At 41.3% G+C, this 22629-nt stretch overlaps 1 protein-coding gene across 1 annotated transcript in view; it reads right to left on the bottom strand.

Annotated features, from left to right (window-relative positions):
* The window catches only part of LOC108527098 (titin), a 284505-nt gene that overhangs the window by 33645 nt on the left and 228231 nt on the right, over positions 1–22629 (bottom strand). Inside the window, 10 exon segments of the mRNA XM_017868255.1 lie at positions 603–17708; positions 17820–18122; positions 18214–18801; positions 18906–19202; positions 19294–19491; positions 19922–20026; positions 20117–20704; positions 20869–21156; positions 21247–21537; positions 21630–21917. Coding sequence (XP_017723744.1) covers positions 603–17708; positions 17820–18122; positions 18214–18801; positions 18906–19202; positions 19294–19491; positions 19922–20026; positions 20117–20704; positions 20869–21156; positions 21247–21537; positions 21630–21917 — 20052 coding nt within the window.

The raw sequence follows: 22629 nt of genomic DNA, 5'->3' as shown, positions 1-22629 counted from the left end.
CAAAAGAAAACTTTCAAACGAAGGCCATATTTTTACTTTGATTTTAGTCTTCCTTCCTTTTTACATGACCCATTTTGCTTCTGAGCCAACCAAGGCTCCCACAAGCTATGTCATTACATGCTATAGCATTCAAATCCAAATTAAGGGTAAAATGACCAGATTAAGTGATAACATTTACTCCAAATTCATCATGGGTATAAAAAAGAGGAACAAGATAAACAATCTTTTAAAAAACTTTATGATACAATTTCTGTACACACACACATGCACATACACACATATGATATATGTGTCACACTATATATATGTAAAATCTGTGTATATATAAGCATGTATACCTACATATACATACAGTTAGATTCAATAATACTTAAATTCAACATAAATTGTCCAATTTTAGCTATGTAAATTTCTCTTTTTTTAATCAACGAAAGACTTTCTTCACTAGAGGTTCCATTTTGTGCCATAGTATGAATAGTCTGGGGTGTGAAGGGTGTGAACCCAAAAGCATTTAAGATGAAATAATGACTAATTAGAATGATTCACAGTATTCTAGCAAAATTAATGTGGATATGTAGAATTTCCTTATTCTTAAAACATACCTGTTATTTTTACTCCTTCCTTTGTTTCAGCTGGCATACCAACACCAAACTCATTTTCTCCAGAGACTCTGAAGTAGTAGATAGCTCCTTCTTGTAAATTGGTAACTTTGTAGGAGAGGCGGTTACAGTTGTTGGTCACAGAGACCCATGCTTTCTTGCTGGCCTCACGTTTTTCTATGTGGTAATTCTTCACTGGTGCTCCACCATCGTTTTCAGGAACATCCCAGGATAACACTGCAGACTCTTTGGTTACATCTTGCACAGCAATGTTGGTTGGAGGACCTGGGGAATCTAAAACTTTCACAACTAAGGTCAATGAAGCAGCACTCAAAACATTCTGAATTGTTAATGTGTACTTTCCAGAGTCATTTCTGTTGGCATTTTCAATGGTCAGTGAGGTACGAGAGTCTGTGGTATCAATATAAGCTCTAGTGCGGAGGTCAGTGTCTGGCTTACTCCACAAGACATTGGGTACTGGTCTTCCTCGGAAAGGCACAGTCATGGTAAATGAGGCACCAGCCTTGACAATCAAAGTCTTCCTCATTTCACTGTCAATATCAAATACAGGTTCTTCTTCTCTTTCCTTTGCTATCTGAGGGTCGGAGCTATCACTGGGGTCACTAGCACCAACCTTATTGACAGATTTTACTCTGAAAACATATTCAGCTCCTGTTGTTAGTCCACTTATTGTATATTCTGTCCCTCGTAAGCTCTGAATGGCAGTTTTCCAGTCAGTGTCATCAGATTTTTTGTATTCAACAGTATATCCAGTTATTGGGGCCCCACCATCAAACAGCGGCTTAAGCCAGGCAATAGTTATAGTTGTCTTGCCTGAGTCCACAATTTTGGGTTTAGATGGAGGAGATGGTAGGAATACTGGATCTTCTGCCCGAATTAAGGGAGAGGTTTCACTTGGAAGACTTAGGCCAGCAGCATTTTCTGCATAAACACGATATTCATATTCACATCCTTCCCGAAGTCCTGTTGATTTCACTCTCAGATCATAAACTGGTTTTTTGTTTACACGCACCCATCTTAGGCTATTTTTCTCTCGTCTTTCAATTATATATCCAGATATTTCACTACCTCCATCACTCTCAGGTCTTGACCAGCAAAGCGTCATAGATTCTTTCGTCACAGAAGTAATTTCCAAAGATGTGGGTGGACTTGGAACTGTAAATGGATCTAGTGCCTTTACAGCTACACTCTCTAGGGGCTCACCAACACCGTATTTATTAACACCAGTTACTCTAAATATATATTCATTGCCTTTGAGTAACTTGGTTACTTTACAGGATGTCGTCCGTAACTCTCCTTCACATATTGTCCACGCAAGGTGGCTTGTTTCACGTTTTTCTACGATGTAATAGTCGATATCTGCACCACCATCTTCTTGGGGGCGTCCCCAGGAAAGAGAGCATTTCTCAGCAGTGAGGCCATTTATTTCAAGTGGTCCTGCTGGTGGACCAGGCTTATCAAGTACCTTGCAATTAATGGCCACAGACCGAGTGCCGGCAACATTCTTCAGTGTTAGTACATATTGCCCAGTGTCTCGTCTTACACAGTCTTTAACTGTTAATAAAGTATGATTGTCTGTTGAGATGATTTCTGTTCTTGCTCTTTCTTCAATTTCTACACCATCCTTGGCCCAGGAAATTACTGGCAGAGGTCGCCCTGCAATGTCTGCATTTATCTTAAGGACTTCTCCAGCTTTGACAACAATAACGTCTCGGAACTTGACATCCATCATAATTCTTGGAGCCTCAACATCATCTTTAACTGTAATAGGCCCAGTGGATTCAGATGGTTCACTAACTGAGTCAGCAGCATTCTTTGCAAAAACCCGGAATTCATAACGCTGATCTTCAGTAAGTTCAGTTACTTCAAAGTGTGTTTCCTGTATATTAGTATAATTGCACTTCAGCCACCGGCCATCTGGTAGTTCTCTGCGTTCAACAATGTATCCTGTGATCTTAGCTCCACCATCATAATGTGGTTTAGACCATTTAAGTGACACTGATTTTCTTGTGATATTTGTGACTTCAGGTTGTCCAGGAGGATCACAAGGATCTCTTGCAGGGACTGGTTCACAAGATTTACTGCATTTACCGATTCCAGCAATATTCTCAGCATATACACGATACTCATACATCAGTCCTTCATCAAGGCCGGAGACTTTCATTTGAGTATCAGCAATGAGGATTTTATTTGCTTTTGACCAAAGAATGCTGCTTCTTTCTTTATACTCAAGATGATAGCCAATTACTCGACTTCCTCCGTCATTAACTGGCACTTGCCAGGTTACAAGCATGGTAGATTTTGTGGCATGCACAACTTTAGGAGTACCAGGAGGACCTGGGGGACTGAATGGATACTCTGCAACAACAGCTGAAGATTCACTGTAGGAGCTCTTTCCATAGCGGTTTTCTGCACAAACACGGAACTGATACTCACTTCCTGTGGTCAGGCGAACTATTTTAATGGATGTTCTTGCAACTGCTTGTGAAACTATGTGCCATGTTGTAGAGGTGGTTTCTCTCTTTTCAACGATGTAATTGCTAATTTGGCAGCCCCCATCATATTCTGGAGGATTCCAAGAAATGGTTATGTTGTCACAACTAACCTCATCAATACGTATAGGACCTGGAGGTCCCGGTCTGTCAAGGACAATTATAGTAAGAGGAACTGTTATGGATCCAGCACTGTTTGAAACACATAATTCATAAGTTCCAACATCTTCCCTTGAAGCTTCCTTAATAGATAGTGATGTTACAGTCTTTGAAGAAGAAACATTGACTCTAGTTGTCTCTTTAAGAGTCTGACCATCTTTTTTCCAGTTCACAGTAGCTTGAGGTCTTCCTTTGAATGGCACATCAATCTTAAGTTGTTCTCTAGCCTTTACATTGAAAGTATGGAAAGGAAGCTCAACTGAAGGCTTTATTTCAATATCCCTTGCAATTACTGGCACTCCAAGTTGTCTTGGATCACTTCTTCCCTTTTCATTAACTGCAGCTACCCTGAAGACATACTCTTCTCCTGCAGTTAAGCCAGATATAGTTGCTTCTAGAGTCTTAACTTGTGTGCAGGTGCTCCACTTTTCACTCCCTTTAGTCTGCATTTCAACCACATAACCAATAATTTTGCTGCCACCATCACTTTCTGGTTTCTCCCACTTAATTGTAGCTGTATTACGGGTCACATCAACAAGAGTTACTCTTCCAGGTGGGAGGGGTGGTTCAGACACTTTAACGGGTTCCGTTGTTTCAGCTGGCAAACCAATCCCATATTCATTGGAAGCCAAGACTCGGAAGTAGTAAGAACATCCTTCTTGTAGATTTTCAATTCTGAAAGTAGTTTTAGTGCAATTGTTTGTAACAGTAGCATAGGCTTTTCTTGTAGTTTCTCGTTTTTCGACAATGTAGTTTGTAATCTTAGCTCCACCATCAATAAGTGGCGGTTCCCAGGACAACATCACTGAGTCTTTCTTCACTTCTCTTACAGTCAAATTCACAGGGGCACTTGGTGAGTCAAGAACTCTGACGTTAACAAAAGCTGTTTTGGAGCCACTATTATTTTCTAATGTCAGATTATACCGACCACTGTCAAATCTGGTAACATTATCAATCACCAACATTGTAAATGAGCTGGTCACCTCGATCTGAGCCCTGTCAGTGAGAATGCCTTCTGCCTTTTCCCATTTAACTTCGGGTTCTGGTCGACCTTTGATAGTGACAAATAAGCGTAAAGTAGCACTTGCACGCAGAACAACCACCTTTCTGAGATCAGCGTCGAGTTCTATTTCTGGTGGCTCTATCCTCTCCTGAGCAACCACTGAACCAGGTAGAGTTGCAGGTTCACCTACACCTTCAGAATTGATGGCACAAATACGGAAGTTATATTCAGTATTTTCTTTAAGCTTGGTCACTGTGAACTGCTTTCCTTGTAATCCTGTTGGTGGAGTGCAGGTTGTCCATTCATCCACAGCAGCTTCTTTGACCTCTACAACATAGCCTTTAACAGGTGCACCACCATCATAAATCGGCTTACTCCATGCCAGGGAGACAGAAGATCTGGAAGTGTCCGTCACTTTTGGATTGCTTGGTGGACCTGGTGGATACAAGGCATCACATGCACGGTAGAAAACAGATGGCTCACTAGGTTCTCCCACACCAGCTGCATTTTCAGCAGCAACTCTGAATTCATAGGAATGGCCTTCGGTAAGACCAGTTACCCTGAGCCGGAGATCCGTTAATGTTTTCTTGTTGCACTTGGTCCATCTAACGCCTTCCTTATCTCGTTTTTCAAGAATGTAGCCCTCAATTTCAGCACCTCCATCGTCTACTGGGCGTGCCCATGTTACTACCATAGAATCTTTAGTGATTGCTGAGACTTCAGGTGTTGAAGGAGGACCTGGTGGCTTATAAGGATTACAGGCTGTAACAGGCCCAGATTCCAAGGGCTCTCCAATTCCGTATTTATTCACAGCCATGACACGGAAAATGTACTCATTACCAGGAAGAAGTTTAGTAACTTTGTAGTTAAGGGCCTGTACCTCAGTTGAAACCTGGGTCCAAGAGAGTCGGCTTGTCTCCCTCTTTTCAATGATGTAATGTGAAATATTAGCACCACCATCTTGCAAAGGTGGGTTCCATGCCAGGTAACATTTTTCTGCAGTAACTCCAGTAACTTTAAGAGGCCCTTCAGGAGGCCCTGGCCTGTCAAGTACCTTTACAGTGATGGGTATAGACTTTGTACCACCAACATTGCTGAGTTTCAGAATATATTGTCCTCCATCAGTCCGTATACAGTCTTTGACAACAAGAGTTGTTTTCTGAATAGTAGATTTAATTTCCATTCTAGCAGCTGTTTCTTCAAGTTCTTTTCCATCTTTTGACCAAACAACATCAGGTATAGGTTTGCCACGGATGTCGGCTTCAAGAACAAAAGTCTCTCCTGCATGAACAACGATGACATCTTTATATTTTGGATCCAGAGAGGCATTTGGTGCATCAATTTCATCTCTTGCAGTAATGGCACCACTACTTTCAGATGGTTCACTAAAGTTTCCAGCTGCATTTCTTGCAATTACTCTAAATTCATATCTTTGGTCTTCTACAAGTCCACTCACTGTAAATTCAGTTTCTAATACGTTGGTAAAGCTGGCTTTCATCCAGCGGCCATCAGGTAGATCTTTCTTTTCTACCAGGTAACCTGTTATTTTGCTACCACCATCATAGGCAGGTTTCTTCCATTTCAGTGTGACATTGTTTCTTGTAATAACAATGGCTTCAGGGCGACCAGGTGGGTCACATGGATCACGAGCAATAAAACATTCCGACACTTTGCTAGGCTTGCCAATGCCAACAATATTTTCAGCAGAAACTTTGAACTCATACTCAAGGCCCTCATCAAGCCCAGTTGTTTTGAATTTGGTGTCCTGAATGGGGGTCTTATTTAACTTGACCCATAAAATACTGTTCTTTTCTTTCTGTTCAAGATGGTAGCCAATAATTTTGGTGCCTCCATCATGAACTGGCTCATGCCATTGCACAAGCATTTGATCTTTTGAGATTGATGTCACAAAAGGAGTTCCAGGTGGTCCAGGTTCTTTAAATGGATACTGTACAATAATTGGCTTAGAATCCAGTGGGGCGCTTTTTCCATACCTGTTTTCAGCAAAAATTCTAAACTGGTACTCCGTGCCTGTTTTCAGTTTGGTTATTTTAATTGTTGTTCTTGCAACTGTTGCTGATACCATGTGCCAAGTGGTGGTGGTTGTATCTCGCTTCTCTACAATGTAGTTGCTTATTTGGCAGCCACCAGTATAGGCTGGAGGTTCCCAAGATATGACTACAAAGTCTGCACTAACTTCATCAAACCGAACTGGGCCAATTGGAGGTCCAGGCTTTTCTAAAACGATAACACTGAGATTTTCTGTTGCTGTGCCTGCACTATTTGTTGCTGTTATGGTATATTTTCCAAAGTCATCTTTGTTACCTTCTTTAATGTGCAAAACAGTTGAGGTAGCTGTTTCTTCAACGTTTACTCTTGTTGTCTGTTTAAGAGGCTCACCATCTTTGACCCAAGAAACGTTAGGTCTTGGTCGGCCTATAACTGGAATTTCTATTTTAAGACCTTCTCCAGCTTGGATACTATATGTGTTAAATGGTAACTTTAAACTAGGCTGTATAGTCAAGTCCTTGGCTATGACAGGAACACCCAGCACTCTTGGATCGCTTTTTCCCTTCTCATTATAAGCCTTGACACGGAACTGATATTCTTGTCCAGAACTCAAACCAGTAACAACTGCATTACAGACTTTGGATTCGGCCACAATGCTCCATTTTTCAGTTCCTTTGGGCTGCATTTCAACAACATACCCCAGGATTCTGCTACCACCATCATGTTCAGGTTTCTCCCACATAAGTGATGCACTGGTCTGGGACACATCAGTGAGTGTAACCTTTCCTGGCGGGGAAGGAGGTTCAGCAGCTTTCACGGCATCAACAGTTTCCACTGGAACACCAACTCCAAATTCATTTTCAGCCATGACTCTGAAGTAATAAATGGCTCCTTCTGTAAGATTTTCCACTTTAAAACTTGTTTTGCTACATTTACTACTCACATTAGCATACGCTTTTCTGGTTGACTCACGTTTGTCAATCACATAGTTTTTGACCTTTGCACCTCCATCAATGATGGGTGGCTCCCATACCAGGAGGACAGAATCTTTTCTCACTTCTTTGACTGCCAAATTCTGTGGTGGTCCTGGAGTGTCAAGAACTTTCACAGTTACAAAAGCAGACTTTGATCCACTGCTGTTTTCCAACTTAAGAATGTATTTTCCAGCATCATTTCTATCACAGTTATCTATTGATAGCTGGGTATAGTTTACTCCCTTTTCAATTTGGACCTTATCTGTGAATTCACCTTCCTCTCGAGACCAAGTGATCTCAGGCGTTGGACGACCTTTGAATGGAATGTGAATTCTGGCAGATCCACCAGCTCTTACAACAATTCCTTTTCTTAATTCAGAGTCAAGGTCAAGTTCAGGTGCTTCAAGTTTATCTTCTGGTTTCACAGTACCAGGCACTGATGTAGCCTCACCTAAACCAACTTTGTTGAGGGCACAGACTCGTATTTTATACTCTTGGTGTTCAGTGAGTTTTGAAATTTCAAATCGAGTAACTCTCAGGCCAGTCTGTGGAGTAACTATTTGCCATTCTTCTTCATCTGCTTTACAGATTTCTACTACGTATCCCAGGATCTCACTGCCACCATCATAGATGGGTTTACCCCAGGCAAGTGTGATTGAATTTTTGGTGGTGTCTACAATGTGTGCATTGGTGGGTGGGCCAGGTTTGAACACAGGATCACAGGCTTTATAATAAACTGTAGCTGGACTTGGTTCCCCAACTCCAGCAGCATTTTCTGCAGAGACCCTGAATTCATACTCATGATCTTCTGTTAATCCTGTCACTCTTAGACGCAAATCTGTAATGCGGCGTTTATTACATTTTATCCATCGAATGCCACTTCTGTCTCTTTTCTCTACAATGTAACCAATAATCTCACTTCCACCATCACTATCTGGACGGTTCCAACAGACGGTCATGGAGTCTTTGGCAATATTTGTGACTTCCAAGCTTTTTGGTGGTCCAGGAAGCACAAATGGATTTTTCATTAGTACTGGTGCAGATTCCAAAGGCTCTCCAACACCATATTTGTTGACAGCCATTATACGGAAAATATATTCATTACCTTCTAAGAGTTTGGTAACTTTCAGAGAATTGGTTACAACTTCTGAAGCAACAACAGTCCAGGCAAGTCGACTGGTTTCTCGCTTTTCAACAACATAGTGAGAAATGTCACTGCCACCATCTTGAAGTGGTGGAGACCATGTTAAAGAGCATTTTTCAGAAGTGACTCCAGTAACCTGGACTGGCCCTTCTGGAGGTCCTGGTCTATCTAATACTTTTACATTTACTGGGAATGACTTAGAACCTGCAACATTGGAAGCTCTTAAAATATACTGCCCACCATCAATTCTAATTGCATCTTTTACAATAAGTAAAGCCTTGAAATCTGTGTTCTTTATTTCACATCTAGCAGATTCTTCAATTTCCTTATCTCCTCTTAACCACTCAATGGTAGGTAGGGGCTTTCCATGGACATCAGCCTCAAGTCTGAATGTTTCTCCAGCATTTACCACAATTGTGTCTCTGAATTTTGGATCCATTGAAATTCTTGGGAGTTCAACCTCATCCTTGGCAGTTATTGGTCCAGTACTGTCAGAGGGTTTACTTATTGCACCAGCGGCATTCTTTGCAATGACTCTGAATTCGTATCTTTGATCTTCAGTAAGACCTGACACAGTAAATTGAGTTTCAATGACATTTGTAAAGCTGGCTTTCATCCAACGACCATCAGGCAAATCACGTTTCTCTACAATGTAGCCTGTAATCATACTTCCACCATCATATACAGGTTTGGTCCACTGTAAAGTGATTTCATTTCTTTTAACCATTATTGGTTCTGGGGTTCCTGGTGGGTCACAGGGATCTCTGGCTACATAGCATTCAGAATTCTTGCTTGCTTTGCCTACACCAACAATATTTTCTGCATACACTCTGAATTCATATTCAATGCCTTCTTCAAGATTCTGTGCTTTGAATTGGGTGTCATGAATAATAGTTTTGTTGACCTTTGTCCACAAAATACTATTTCTTTCTTTTTTCTCCAGGTGGTAACCTATGACTGGGCTTCCACCATTGTTGACTGGTTCATGCCACTGTATTACCATGGAGTCTTTGGAAATGGCTGTGGCAAATGGTGTCCCTGGAGGGCCTGGTTCTTTGTAGGGATATTGAGCTACAATTGGATCAGATTCTAAGGCAAAACTTTGTCCATATCTATTTTCAGCAAATATTCTAAATTGGTATTCTGTACCAGTTTTCAGTTTGGTCACTTTGAGTGTAGTTCTAGCAACAGTAGCAGAAACAACATCCCATACTGTGGTGGTTGTATCTCTTTTCTGAACAATGTAATTGGTGATTTGGCAGCCCCCTGTATATAATGGAGGGTTCCAAGATAATGTAATACTTTCAGCACTGACATCATCAAATTTAACAGGTCCTTTTGGAGGATCAGGTTTATCTAGAGTTACAATTTCGATGGATGCTGTCTTCTGACCAACAATATTGGCAACCATGATTCCATATTGTCCACCATCATCCTTATGAGTTTCTTTAATACTGAGTGTGGTGAGATCCAGTGAATCAGTAACATTGATTCTTGTGGTCTGCTTCAGTGGGAGACCATCTTTAGTCCAGGTAATTGTCGGCTTAGGACGTCCAGAAATTGGCACTTCTATTTTCAAATCTTGGCCAACCTGTACACTGTAACTACTGAATGCAGGTTTTACATCTGGCTCAATTACCAGATCTTTGGCAACTATTGGAACTGCAAGGGACCGAGGGTCACTTCTCCCCTTTTCATTTACAGCAACAACTCTAAAAAGATATTCTTCCCCTTGAGTTAGGTTGGAAATTACTGCCTCAAGAGACTTTACTCGAGCACACTCTGACCATTTCTCACTGTGTTTAGCTTGCATTTCCACAATATACTGAATGATTTTACTGCCACCATCATGTTCAGGTTTTGTCCAACTCAGAGAGACACTGTTTCTGGTGACATCATCCACAGTTATTTTTCCAGGAGGTTGTGGGACTTCTGCAACCTTAATTGGATCAGCAGTCTGGGCAGGAAGGCCAATACCATACTCATTCTCAGCTGTGACTCTGAAGTAATAACTGCAACCTTCTTGGAGCTCATTGATTTTCCAAGAATTCTTATGGCAATTAGTTACAACAGCAGCATATGATTTTCTTGTGGCTTCACGTTTCTCAACAATGTAATTTTTTATTTTGGATCCCCCATCCAACAAAGGAGGTTCCCATGTAATTGATACTGAGTCTTTGGTGATTTCTGTGACTTTCAGGTTAACAGGTGGACTTGGCGTGTCCAGAACTCTCACAGTAACAAAGGCAGACTTTGTTCCACTGCTGTTTTCTAATGTAAGTGTATATTTTCCACTATCATATCGGTTGACATTGTCAAGAACAAGAGAGGTGAAACTGCTAGTGACATCAATTATAGCTGCATCTCGAATTTCACCATCCATCTTTCCCCATTTAACTTCTGGTGTAGGACGACCTTTTATAGGAACAAATAACCTTAAGGAGCCACCTGCCCTTATATTTATGATTTTCCTTAGTTCTAGGTCAAGATCAATGTCTGGTGCTTCCAATTTTTCTTCAACTATAATAGGTCCAGGGACATCAGCATGTTCTCCAACTCCAGCTTTATTAATAGCACAGATACGGAAGTTGTATTCATGCTTTTCCAACAGCTTTTCTACTTCTATGTTTGTTTTATTAATTCCTGTTGGTGGAGTGCACATTGTCCATTCACCAACACTCACGTCACATTTTTCAACAATGTATCCTTGGATTTCACAGCCACCATCATATATTGGTTTGCTCCAAGATAGGAATACTGAAGATCTGGTAATATCTATGACTTTGGGGTTGTTCGGAGGTCCTGGTTTATAAATAGGATCACAAGCCTTTTGGTAAGCAGAAGGAGGGCTTGGTTCACTAAGTCCAGCAGCATTCTCAGCAGAAACTCTGAACTCATAATTGTGATTTTCTAAGAGTCCAGTTACTCTCAGGCGCAACTCTCCTATCAGACGCTTATGGCATCTTGTCCATCTAATGCCTTCTTTATCCCGTTTCTCAAGAACATATCCAAGAATTTCACTGCCACCATCAGATGCTGGTCTTTCCCATACAACAATCATTGAGTCCTTGGTCACTGTTGTGACTTCTGGAGCTTTTGGTGCATCTGGTACTACAAATGGATTCTTGGCAATTACTGGCTCAGATTCAAGAGGTTCACCAACACCATATTTGTTTACCGCCATTATACGGAAAGTATATTCATTGCCTTCAAGAAGCTTAGTAACCTTGCAGCTGAGAGTCTGCACATTGGCATCAACCACAGTCCAAACTAAGCGGCTGGTTTCTCTCCTTTCCACAATATAATTTATGATATCACTCCCACCATCCTGAAGTGGAGGTTTCCAAGCTAGTGTGCATTTTTCTGCTGTAACTCCTGAGATAACAACAGGTCCTTCAGGTGGCCCTGGTCTATCAAGAACCTTGACATTCACAGTAACTGATCTCTCTCCTGCAACATTTTTGGCCTTCAGTATGTAATTTCCACTGTCGACACGTACTGCATCTTTTACACTGAGATTGGTGGCAAAGTCAGTACTCTTTATTTCTAATCGAGCTGTGTTTGAAAGCTCCTGATCACCTTTTATCCACTGAATGGTTGGTATTGGTTTGCCATAAATATCTGCATCAATCTTGAATGATTCACCAGCGTGAACCACGATTGTGTCTTTGTATTTTGGATCCATACTTATTCGTGGTGGATCTACCTCATCTCTAGCTGTTATTGCTCCTGTGCTTTCTGAAGGCTCACTAAACACTCCTGCGGCATTTCGGGCTATAACCCGGAATTCGTATCTGTGATCTTCAACTAGGCCAGTTACTTCAAAATGAGTGTCAATAATATTTGTAAAACTGGCTTTCATCCAACGGCCCTCAGGTAATTCTTTCTTCTCAACAATATAACCAGTGATCTTGCTTCCACCATCATAGGTGGGTTTCTTCCACTGAAGAGTCACAGAATTCCTTGTGACAATGATTGCCTCTGGCCGTCCTGGTGGATCACATGGGTCACGAGCCACATAACATTCTGATACTTTACTCGGCTTGCCAATGCCCACGATGTTCTCTGCGGAGACTCTAAATTCATATTCAACACCTTCTTCAAGGCCAGTTGTCTTAAACTTGGTTTGAGGAATAGGTGTTTTATTCAACTTAACCCAGAGGATACTATTTCTTTCCTTGCGTTCTAGATGATAGCCAATGACTCTGCTTCCTCCATCACTGACTGGCTCATTCCATTGTACTTCCATGCTGTCCCTGGAGGACAGTGTGACAAGTGGAGTGCCAGGAGGACCAGGAACTTTAAATGGATATTGGGCTACAATAGGCTCTGAATTGAGGTAGGTACTCTTTCCGTATCTGTTTTCAGCTGCAATTCTAAACTGATATTCACATCCAGTCTTCAGTCTGCAAGCCTTTATTGTTGTCCTTGCAACTGTAGCTGATACAATTTGCCAGGTGGTTGTGGAAGTGTCCCGTTTCTCAACAATGTAATTATTGATAGAACTTCCACCATCATACTTGGGTGGGCCCCAGGAAAGAGTAATACTATCAGCTGTCACTTCATCCATTTTAACTGGTCCAGTTGGAGGCCCTGGTTTGTCAAGAACAATAACATTAAGGGTTTCAGTAGCTTCACCAGCTGAGTTAGTCAGTTTAACCACATAATGGCCAACATCTTCTCGGCAGGCATCCTTTATTGTCAGTAGTGAATTATTTTCTGTGCTCTCTGCATTTACTCTAGTTGTCTGCTTCAATGGTACATCATCTTTATGCCAGATTACAGCTGGGGTAGGGCGGCCAATGAATGGAACATCAACTTTTAGGTCTTCACCTGCCAGTACAGTGAAAGTATTGAACAGGAGTTTGAAGGCTGGTGGAATGACAAGATCTTTGGCGATCACTGGCACACTCAGTTGTCTAGGATCACTGATGCCCTTTTCATTCTGAGCTGAAACACGGAAAGAGTATTCTTCACCCTGAATTAATCCAGTGATAGTAGCTTCAGTGACCTTGACTGTGGCACATGTGGCCCATTTGTCACTGCCTTTGCTCTGCATCTCCACAATGTAGCCTAGAATTCGGCTGCCTCCATCATGCTCTGGCTTCTCCCAAGAGAGTGACACACTATTTCTTGTGACATCCATCAGAGTTATTTTTCCTGGAGGAAGAGGTCGTTCTGATGCTTTCACAGATTCCGCGGTTTCAGCAGGCAGCCCAATGCCATATTCATTTTCTGCAAGAACCCTGAAATAGTAGCTACAGCCTTCTTGAAGCTGGTCTACCTTCCAGGAAGTCTTGTGGCAGTTTGTTGCAACAGTTGAATATGCTTTTCTTGTTGATTCTCGCTTTTCAACAATATAGTTCTTGATTTTTGAACCTCCATCAAGGAGAGGTGGGTCCCATGTCAGTGTGACAGATGTCTTAGTGACCTCCTTTACCTTCAGATCCTGTGGAGGGCCTGGTGTATCAAGAACTCTAACGTTGACAAATGCAGACTTGCTGCCTGAACTATTTTCTACAGTTAGTATGTATTTGCCACTGTCAAATCTGTTTACATTTCCAACAATAAGCAGTGTGTAAGAGCTTGTGGATTCAATGCTAGCTTTGTCTAAAGATTCTCCATGTTCCCGGGCCCACTTCACCTCAGGTGCAGGCCTTCCTTTGATTGGAACAAAAAGTCTCAGGGTGCAGCAGGCCCTTATAGTAACAACTTTGCGCAGGTCAGCATCCAGTTCAATTTCTGGAGGCAGCATTCTGTCTTCAGCCTTAGGAGTTCCAGGAACAAGGGCAGGTTCCCCAAGTCCTTCGGAATTCATGGCATAGATGCGAATCTTATATTCCTGATTCTCTGTGAGGCCAGTGATAGTATAAGAAGTTGCCTTGAGTCCTGCTGGTGGAGTGACAATCTGCCATTCATCTTCCTCTGGCAGGGCAATCTCAACCATATACCCAGTGATTTCTGAACCACCATCATAGATAGGTTTATTCCAAGCAATTGAAATGGATGATCTGCTTGTATCTAGAACACGTGGGTTACCTGGTGGTCCAGGTTTAAACACAGTGTCACAAGCCTTGTAAAATGGACTGGTAGGACTTGGTGCACTAATTCCAGCAGCATTTTCAGCCATAATCCTGAACTCATATTCATGTCCTTCTGTCAGTCCAGACACTTTATATCTTAAATCAGTAAGAGTTTTTTTGTTGCATTTAATCCAGCGTTGGCCAGCTTTATCACGCCGTTCCACAATATAATTGATGATTTCACTTCCACCATCAGAATCAGGATGTCCCCAGCAGACAACCATCGAGTCTTTAGTAATAGCTGTCACTTCAGGGTTTTTGGGCGGATCAGGGGGTCCATAAGGATTCACTGCAAGCACAGGCTCTGATTCCAGTGGCTCTCCCACTCCATATTTATTTACAGCCATGACACGGAATATGTATTCATTGCCTTTCAAGAGTTTAGTGACCTTTAGCTTTGTTACTTGGACTTCTGAGGCTACATTTGTCCATGCCAATCTGCTGGTTTCACGTTTCTGTACTATGTAATGATCAATTTTGGCACCTCCATCATCCAGTGGAGGCAACCATGATAATACACACTTTTCTGATGTCACTTCAGTTACAGCCAAAGGTCCTTCAGGTGGGCCTGGTCTGTCAAGAACTTTGACATTGAAAATGTGTTTAGCAAAGCCACCAGGATTAGTTGCTGTAAGGGTATAGGCACCACTATCCCTTCTTGTTGAATCTTTGTTTACCAGATGAGTAGAGAAATCTGCAATTTTTATTTCTAACTTTGCTGTGCCTTCCAGCTCTTTTCCATCTTTGGTCCATTCCATTGTTGGAGGTGGGCGGCCTGAAACATCAGCTTCCAGTCTGAATGCTTCACCTGCTTTTAATATAACTGTGTCCTTAAATTTAACATCCACCTTTATCTTTGGTGCTTCAATGTCATCCCTGCAAGTGATAGCATCAGATGGCTCAGATGGTGGACTGATGGCACCTGCAGCATTTTTGGCAATCACACGGAATTCATATGCAGCATCTTCTGTTAGGCCACTGACTGTAAATTCATTCTCCAAAATGTTGCTGAAGTTGGCCTTCAGCCACCGTCCATTAGGAAGGTCTCTCTTTTCAACAATATAACTGGTAATTTTAAAGCCCCCAGTATATTCAGGCTTAGCCCATTTAAGTGTCACTGTGTTTCTTGTAATATTTAGAGGTATTGGTTTTCCAGGTGGGTCGATGGGATCCAGAGCCAACATAGGCTCTGATGGCTTGCTTGGCTTGCTTTTGCCTGCCATGTTTTCTGCAATCACCCGGAATTCATAAGCAATACCATCTGTAAGTCCACTTGATTTGAAAATGTTGCCTGGTACCAAAGCTTTGCTCACAGTCTGCCAGAGAATACCATTTCGTTCTTTTCTTTCAACGTGATATCCTAAAATAGGGCTTCCACCATCAGAAAGTGGCTCATGCCAGCTAATGGTCATTGAATCCTTGGTAACTGCAGTTACCTGAGGGGTACCAGGAGGTCCAGGAACCTTAAATGGATAGTTGGCAACTATACATGCTGATGTGATGCCTGGTCCAACTCCATATCTATTCTGAGCTTTTACACGGAACTGATACTCTAATCCAGTAGTAAGGCGGGTGGCTTTATAGGTAGTACGTATAACGGTGGTTGCTAACTCAACCCAGGTAGTACTGTCAGTCTGCCGCATTTCCACTACATAGTTGCTTATTGGTACACCACCATCGTTCTCAGGGGGATCCCAAGAGAAGGTTACAAAATCAGATGAAACTTCATCAAATTTGATTGGTCCAGTAGGTGGCCCTGGGATATCATGGACTTGAATGGTGATGACATCACCAACCTCTCCTACAATATTTCTTGCTGTTAATGGATAGGGCCCACTATCACTTCTGACACACTCATTGATATTTAAAATGGTTGAAGTTGCTGTGGTTTCAAAATTAACTCTCTGTGTCTGTTTAAGAATTTGGTCTCCTTTTTTCCATGTCACTGTGGGCTTTGGTCGACCGAGCACTGGAATTTCAACTTTGATGTTGTCACCAGCTCTGGCAATGACCAGTTTCTGATAGATGCCACGGAGATCCAGCTCTGGAAGCATTGTCTGCTCCTTGACAATGACGGGTCTGCTTTCTCTAGGGGCACTTCTCCCCGCGCTGTTCACTGCCATCACTTGGAAGGTGTATTCCTCTCCTTCAGTTAGATTCCTCACAACACATTCTAACCCTTTCACAGTTGTGATGTGGGTCCACTGATCAGAGCCTTTTCTCTGGGCTTCAATCACATAGCCAGTGATCTTGCTGCCACCATCGTGTTTAGGCTTAGGCCATGCCAGGCTGACAGTGCTCTTAGTTATGTCCATGATGTTAAGGCTGTCTGGTGGAGATGGTGCTTCAGAGGCTTTTACAGGCTCTGTAGTTTCTGCTGGCTCACCAATTCCATATTCATTCTCTGCCATCACTCTGAAGAAGTATTCACACCCTTCAGACAAGCCGGTAACTTTATATGTGCATTTATGGCACTTAGTGGTGACTGTGGAATAAGATTTCCGTGTTGCTTCACGTTTCTCTACAATGTAATTTGTTATACGTGAGCCTCCATCTATCAGAGGGAGGTCCCAGTGCAGGGTGACACTGTCCTTTGTGATGTCTGTAGGCCGCAGGTTGAGGACTGGGCCTGGTGTATCCAAGACTCTGACATTCACAAAGCCACTTTTCTTCCCAGCCAGGTTTTCAATGGTCATGACAAATTTACCGGTATCATATCTGTTACATTCTGGGATAATCAGAAGAGTAAATGATTCTGTATTTTCAATGTTGGCTCGGTTTTTCAGGTTGATATTATCTTTGGTCCATGTCACTTCAGGAGCAGGACGACCTTTAATCGGCACAAATATTCTAATACTGAGTCCTGCTCTAACAACAAGTGTTCTTCGAAGCTCGGCATCTAGTTCAAAATCAGGAGCCATTTCCCGTTCTACGATTTCAACATCTGGAATCACTGCTGGCTCCCCAACACCTGCATCGTTGATGGCACTGATTCTAAAGTTGTATTTTTCTTTAGTCTGAAGATCAGGAACAACGAACTGAGTGATTCTGAGGGCAGTTCCTGTGGTATCTTTTATCCAGGCCTCGTCTCCTACTTTTTGATGCTCCACAACATAGCCGGTGATTTCAAGTCCACCATCATAATGAGGCTTGCCCCATGCCAAAGAAGCAGATTTCTTGGTAGTATCAGTGACATGCGGATTTGAAGGTGGTCCTGGAGGATCTGAAAAAGAAACAAAGACACAAAAGTATATATTCAGACTTGGCTTTTGGATAATTTAGATAAAATATTGGCATTCTGGAATGAATGGTATTGAAAAAGACAAATACTAACATGCTGCATCTTTCATTAGAACAGAATTTGAAGCCTCACTGGGTGGACCAATTCCTGCTCTGTTTTCTGCACTGACACGGAATTCATAGGTGCTTCCTTCTTGCAGTCCTGTTACTTTGCATCTGAGATCAGAAACTGGCGTTTTTATTGCTCTCACCCACCGCAGGCTTTTCTTTTCTCTCCTTTCTATGTGATATCCTGTGATTTCGCTGCCACCATCATCCACTGGCCTTTTCCAGCTGACAGTGGCAGTGTTCTTAGTGACATTTGAGACCTCTGGTTTTTCAGGAGGCCCAGGGGGACCTGAAAAGGAAGCAAATTTATTAGAAATCCATGATTTCCTAAACTCTGCTATAAATGTTTCCATTTCAATTCCCTCACATGCTCTACATACCAAATCTGTCTACCATTTTGACAGGTTCAGACTGTACAGGTTCTCCTTTGCCATAGTGGTTTACAGCTGAGACCCGGAAGACGTACTCATTTCCTTGGATAAGTTTGGTTGCCACATGCCTGCAAGACTGAATATCTTCAGAAACCACTGTCCACAAAAGTCGACTGGTTTCTCTCTTTTCAAGTATATAGGACTTAATTGGTGAGCCGCCATCTTCCAAGGGAGGTGTCCATGTAAGTGTTGCTTTTTCAGCAGAAACATTACTAATTTCAATAGGACCTGGGGGACCAGGTACATCAAGGACTGTTACCTTCACATGTTCCTCCTTCGTGCCAAAAGAATTGGTAGCAGTGATGGTGTATTCACCGGCATCTTTTCTAGTGGCATACTTGATAGTAAGCATGGAAGATGTTGGGGTTGAAGTTATCTGAGTGATATCTGATGGTCTAATGTCTTTTCCTGCCTTGGACCAACTTGATTTTGGAAGGGGTTTGCCAAGAATGCTAATGGCATTCAAAACAATGGTATCCCCTGCTTTAATTGTTAGCCCATCTTTTATTGTGGGATCAAGGACAATTGTTGGTGCCTCTGCAAAGAAGAAAATACATTTTAATCAGAAAAGGAAGGAAGCTTAATTTTTTTTTTTTTAAAACAAAACAAAACAAAGTACATAAAAAGTAAAATGGACCTACCATATTCATCCTTGCAAATAATGGTTCCTGTACTTTCTGATGGAGCACTGATAGCACCTGCTGTATTCTTTGCTCTAATTCTGAATTCGTATTTTCCACCCTCAACAAGGTCAGTTACAGTAAAGGCACATTCTGGGACATTAACGTGGTTGGCTTTCATCCAAGATTTGGAAGGTAGATCTCGCTTCTCCACTATATATCCAGTTAACTTATGACCACCGTCATATTTAGGTTCAGTCCAAATGAGAGTCACTGAATTCCTTGTTACGTTAATAACCTCAGGTTTTCCAGGAGGATCTAAAACATAAAAACAACACCAGTCAAACAAATACCAATGTTTTCTTCATGTAAAAAATGCACATGGGTTTTTCTTCATATAATGACTTACCAATCGGGTCCAGTGCCACGACAGGCTCTGATGGTAGGCTTGGCTTGCCCACACCTGCTAAATTGATTGCCATAACTCGGAATTCATATTCAAGACCTTCAGTTAATCCTGTCACTTTAAAGTCTCTCATCCTTAACGGAGTCTTGTTAGCTCTCTTCCACAAAAGGCTGTTTCTTTCCTTTAACTCGAGATGATACCCTACAAAAGACCCAGGGTTGTATCAATTCACATACAAAGTATAAATGCAGCTTGATTTTACAATATATATGTGTTGCCCAAATTATTTATACATATCCACATATATTGAACAAGTAATCATTCTTGCTAGTATCTATACTTTTATTACCTAAGCATAGTGCCATTTTTTTTCCTCTTGGAATATGCATAGTTGTTGTCTTTTGTGTTGAACAATTTTAACTTACAAAAATAGATATTATAATTAAGAAATACTTTATTAACTATTACGAGATTTTCAATAAAATTAAACATTAACCATATGTACTGAAAGAAAAACACATTTCTGTATAAGCAGATAATGTTATTGATAAGCACACATTCCACTGTTCTCAGGGAAATATTTGTGAGGAATCTTGATGTAAAAGCTGTAGGGTAAGAATAAACAAAATACCTGTAATTGGAGAGCCACCAGTTTTCCTGGGGTCAGTCCAAGTTAGAGATACTGAATCGTGTCTGACCTCCACAATATTGGGAGGTGGGGGAGCATCAGGCACATCTAGAAAAAAGTAGATAATGCAAGATTTATAATAAGAAGCCTCCTCAAAACCATGTTTTGCTTCATGTCTTCTGAATTTAAGACACTTACCAAATGGATGTCTAGCAACAATTGGCTCTGATTTCAGGCCTTCCCCGACACCATATTTATTTTCGGCACTGACCCTGAAGGTATATTCCATGCCCTCATGAAGTCTGGTTACTCTAAAGGTGGTTTTCTGGACAGCTGAGGCGCACGTCACCCACTTGTTGTTCACAGAATCCCTCTTCTCTAGGATATAGTTGGTGATTTCAGAACCTCCATCATCCTTTGGAGGAGCCCACTTTAAGGTCATGGCTTCTGCTGTGACTTCATCAAATTTGATTGGTCCAGTGGGGATGCCAGGCTTGCCAACAACCTTTATGGAGATAGTTCCTTCCTTGGTGCCAGCAACATTCTTAAGTGTGATTGTGTATTTTCCAGCATCAGATTTTTGGCAATCGTATACTATAAGAGTTGTGTTAACTGCAGATGACTCAACACTGACTCTAGTGTCAGTTGCTAGAGGATCTTCCCCTTTCTTCCAGGAGACTGATGGAGCTGGCTTGCCTTTTATGGGGATCTTAAGCCGGAAGTTGCTGTTTTCTTTAGCCAAGTAGCACAAATCAGGTAGACCCTTTAAGTCAAGATCAGGAGCCACTGTAAAATAGCAGAGATAAATTACTGTTATTTTAAGGCCAGGTAATTAACTTTTCACATACTTCTAGCTTTTAATGGATTTTAGATAAGGTAGTGAGTAGGACACAAGAGTGCGCTTTTGATGACAATAAAGGAAAAATGAAGATGTGTGGATAGAGCCTTACCAACATCATCCCTTGCCACAACAGTGATTTCGCTTGGGGTTCCTTCTCCATTTTCATTCTCAGCACTCACTCTGAAGGTATATTCCTTCCCTTCAGTCAGATCTTTTGCGGAGTACTGTAGGCTTAAGGATTTCATAACTCGTTGCCACTTATTTTCTTCAGTCAGGAAATCAACTACATATCCAATAATCCGACTTCCACCATCACTATGAGGCTTTTTCCAGCCAATGCTACAAGATGACTTAGTTACAGACCTCACTTTCAGGTCCACAACTGGTCCAGGAGTTTCTAAAGCAAAGGAGAAATGATAAGTGTAAGCCCCATATAGCAAAGGAAGGATGTCACTCAAAATGATGGGATGATGGTTCCTTTGCTTACGGGAAGCTTTGACAGCATCACGAGTTTCACCAGGATCACCAATGCCATACTCATTTTCAGCAAACACTCGGAAGAAGTAGGATTTTCCCTCCTCCAAATTAGATACTCTGAAGCTTGTTTTGGAGCACTCAGTTGTCACTGTAGACCAGGATTTCCTCTCTGCATCACGTTTTTGTACCACATAGTTTATGATGGGGCTTCCACCATCAATAATGGGAGGCTCCCAGGTAACATAAGCAGATTCTTTGGCTATTTCCTTAACAGTCACATTGACAGGTGGCCCAGGAGTATCTGGATAAATAGTGGGTAAATAAGAAATGAATGTGTAAAAAATACATATACTATTTTAAAATATATATGATTCTTTTTTGAAATAGACTTACCAAGCACTTTCACAACAATGGTATATTCCTTTTTACCACAGCTGTTCTCCAGGGTTAAGATGTATTTTCCTGCATCATATTTGTTCACATTTTCACAGCGCAAGAAAGTGTCAAAGTCAGTTGACTTTATGTCCAGTCCAATCCTGTCTCTTAGATTGACATTAGGTTTAGACCAAGTAATCTTTGGAGGTGGGCGTCCTTTTACTGGTACATATAGTCTCATAGTAACTCCAGCACGTAATATGAGTGTCTTCCTTAAATCCGCATCAAGTTCTCCCTCAGGTGGAACTGTTCAATTTTGGGTGAAGAAAGTTAATTAAAAATTTAATAGTCAAATGTATTTCCAAGGACTGGCCTTATCACTCCTAAAATACATTTATTTTCTAGAGCCGATTTCTTGTTCTTTAAAACTTCCTTAATACAATCCTCAAAACCATTTTTCTGTTCTGTACTAATTGTTGATCTTTCCGTTTTCCACTATGCTTTAGGTTTAACCAGGTTTTCCCTGGAGGATCGGTACCTCCTCTTTCATGAGCCTTATGTACTCTGAAATGCTACATATACTAAAAGGAAAGTAGATGATTGATTTTTGGCTCCCTTTCATTCTTGTTTTTTCCTTTCTATATTCCATGAAGGTATTCTGCCACATATTCTAGCTCTCTTTATTATTTCATAGTAGGAAGAAAAGTACCTGGAGGATGACATATAATATCAAGTAATTCAAATAAAGGGGAAATTATCATGGAGAATAAGCAAACATGAAAAATAAGAAGAAGGGAAATTAAGATGGAGAGCCCACCAATCACATACTTAGGGAGATGGTGGATTGGAAAACAGAAACCCTAAGAATAGTAAATAGCTCACTACTTAGTTAAAAGACCTCTTTATTCGTAAAATAAAATTCTTACATTCCAATAAAATTATTTCATTCCATGTCTTTTAAAGACATGAAATTCTTATATATATGAAAAGCTTTTCTTTTTTTTTTTTTTTTTTTTTT

Source organism: Rhinopithecus bieti, unplaced genomic scaffold (genome assembly GCF_001698545.2).
Source record: "Rhinopithecus bieti isolate Rb0 unplaced genomic scaffold, ASM169854v2 scaffold_3062, whole genome shotgun sequence".
NCBI classification, from domain to species: Eukaryota; Metazoa; Chordata; class Mammalia; order Primates; family Cercopithecidae; genus Rhinopithecus; species Rhinopithecus bieti.
Note: the sequence above shows the minus strand (reverse complement) of the source record. Positions and strands in the feature narration are given on the sequence as shown.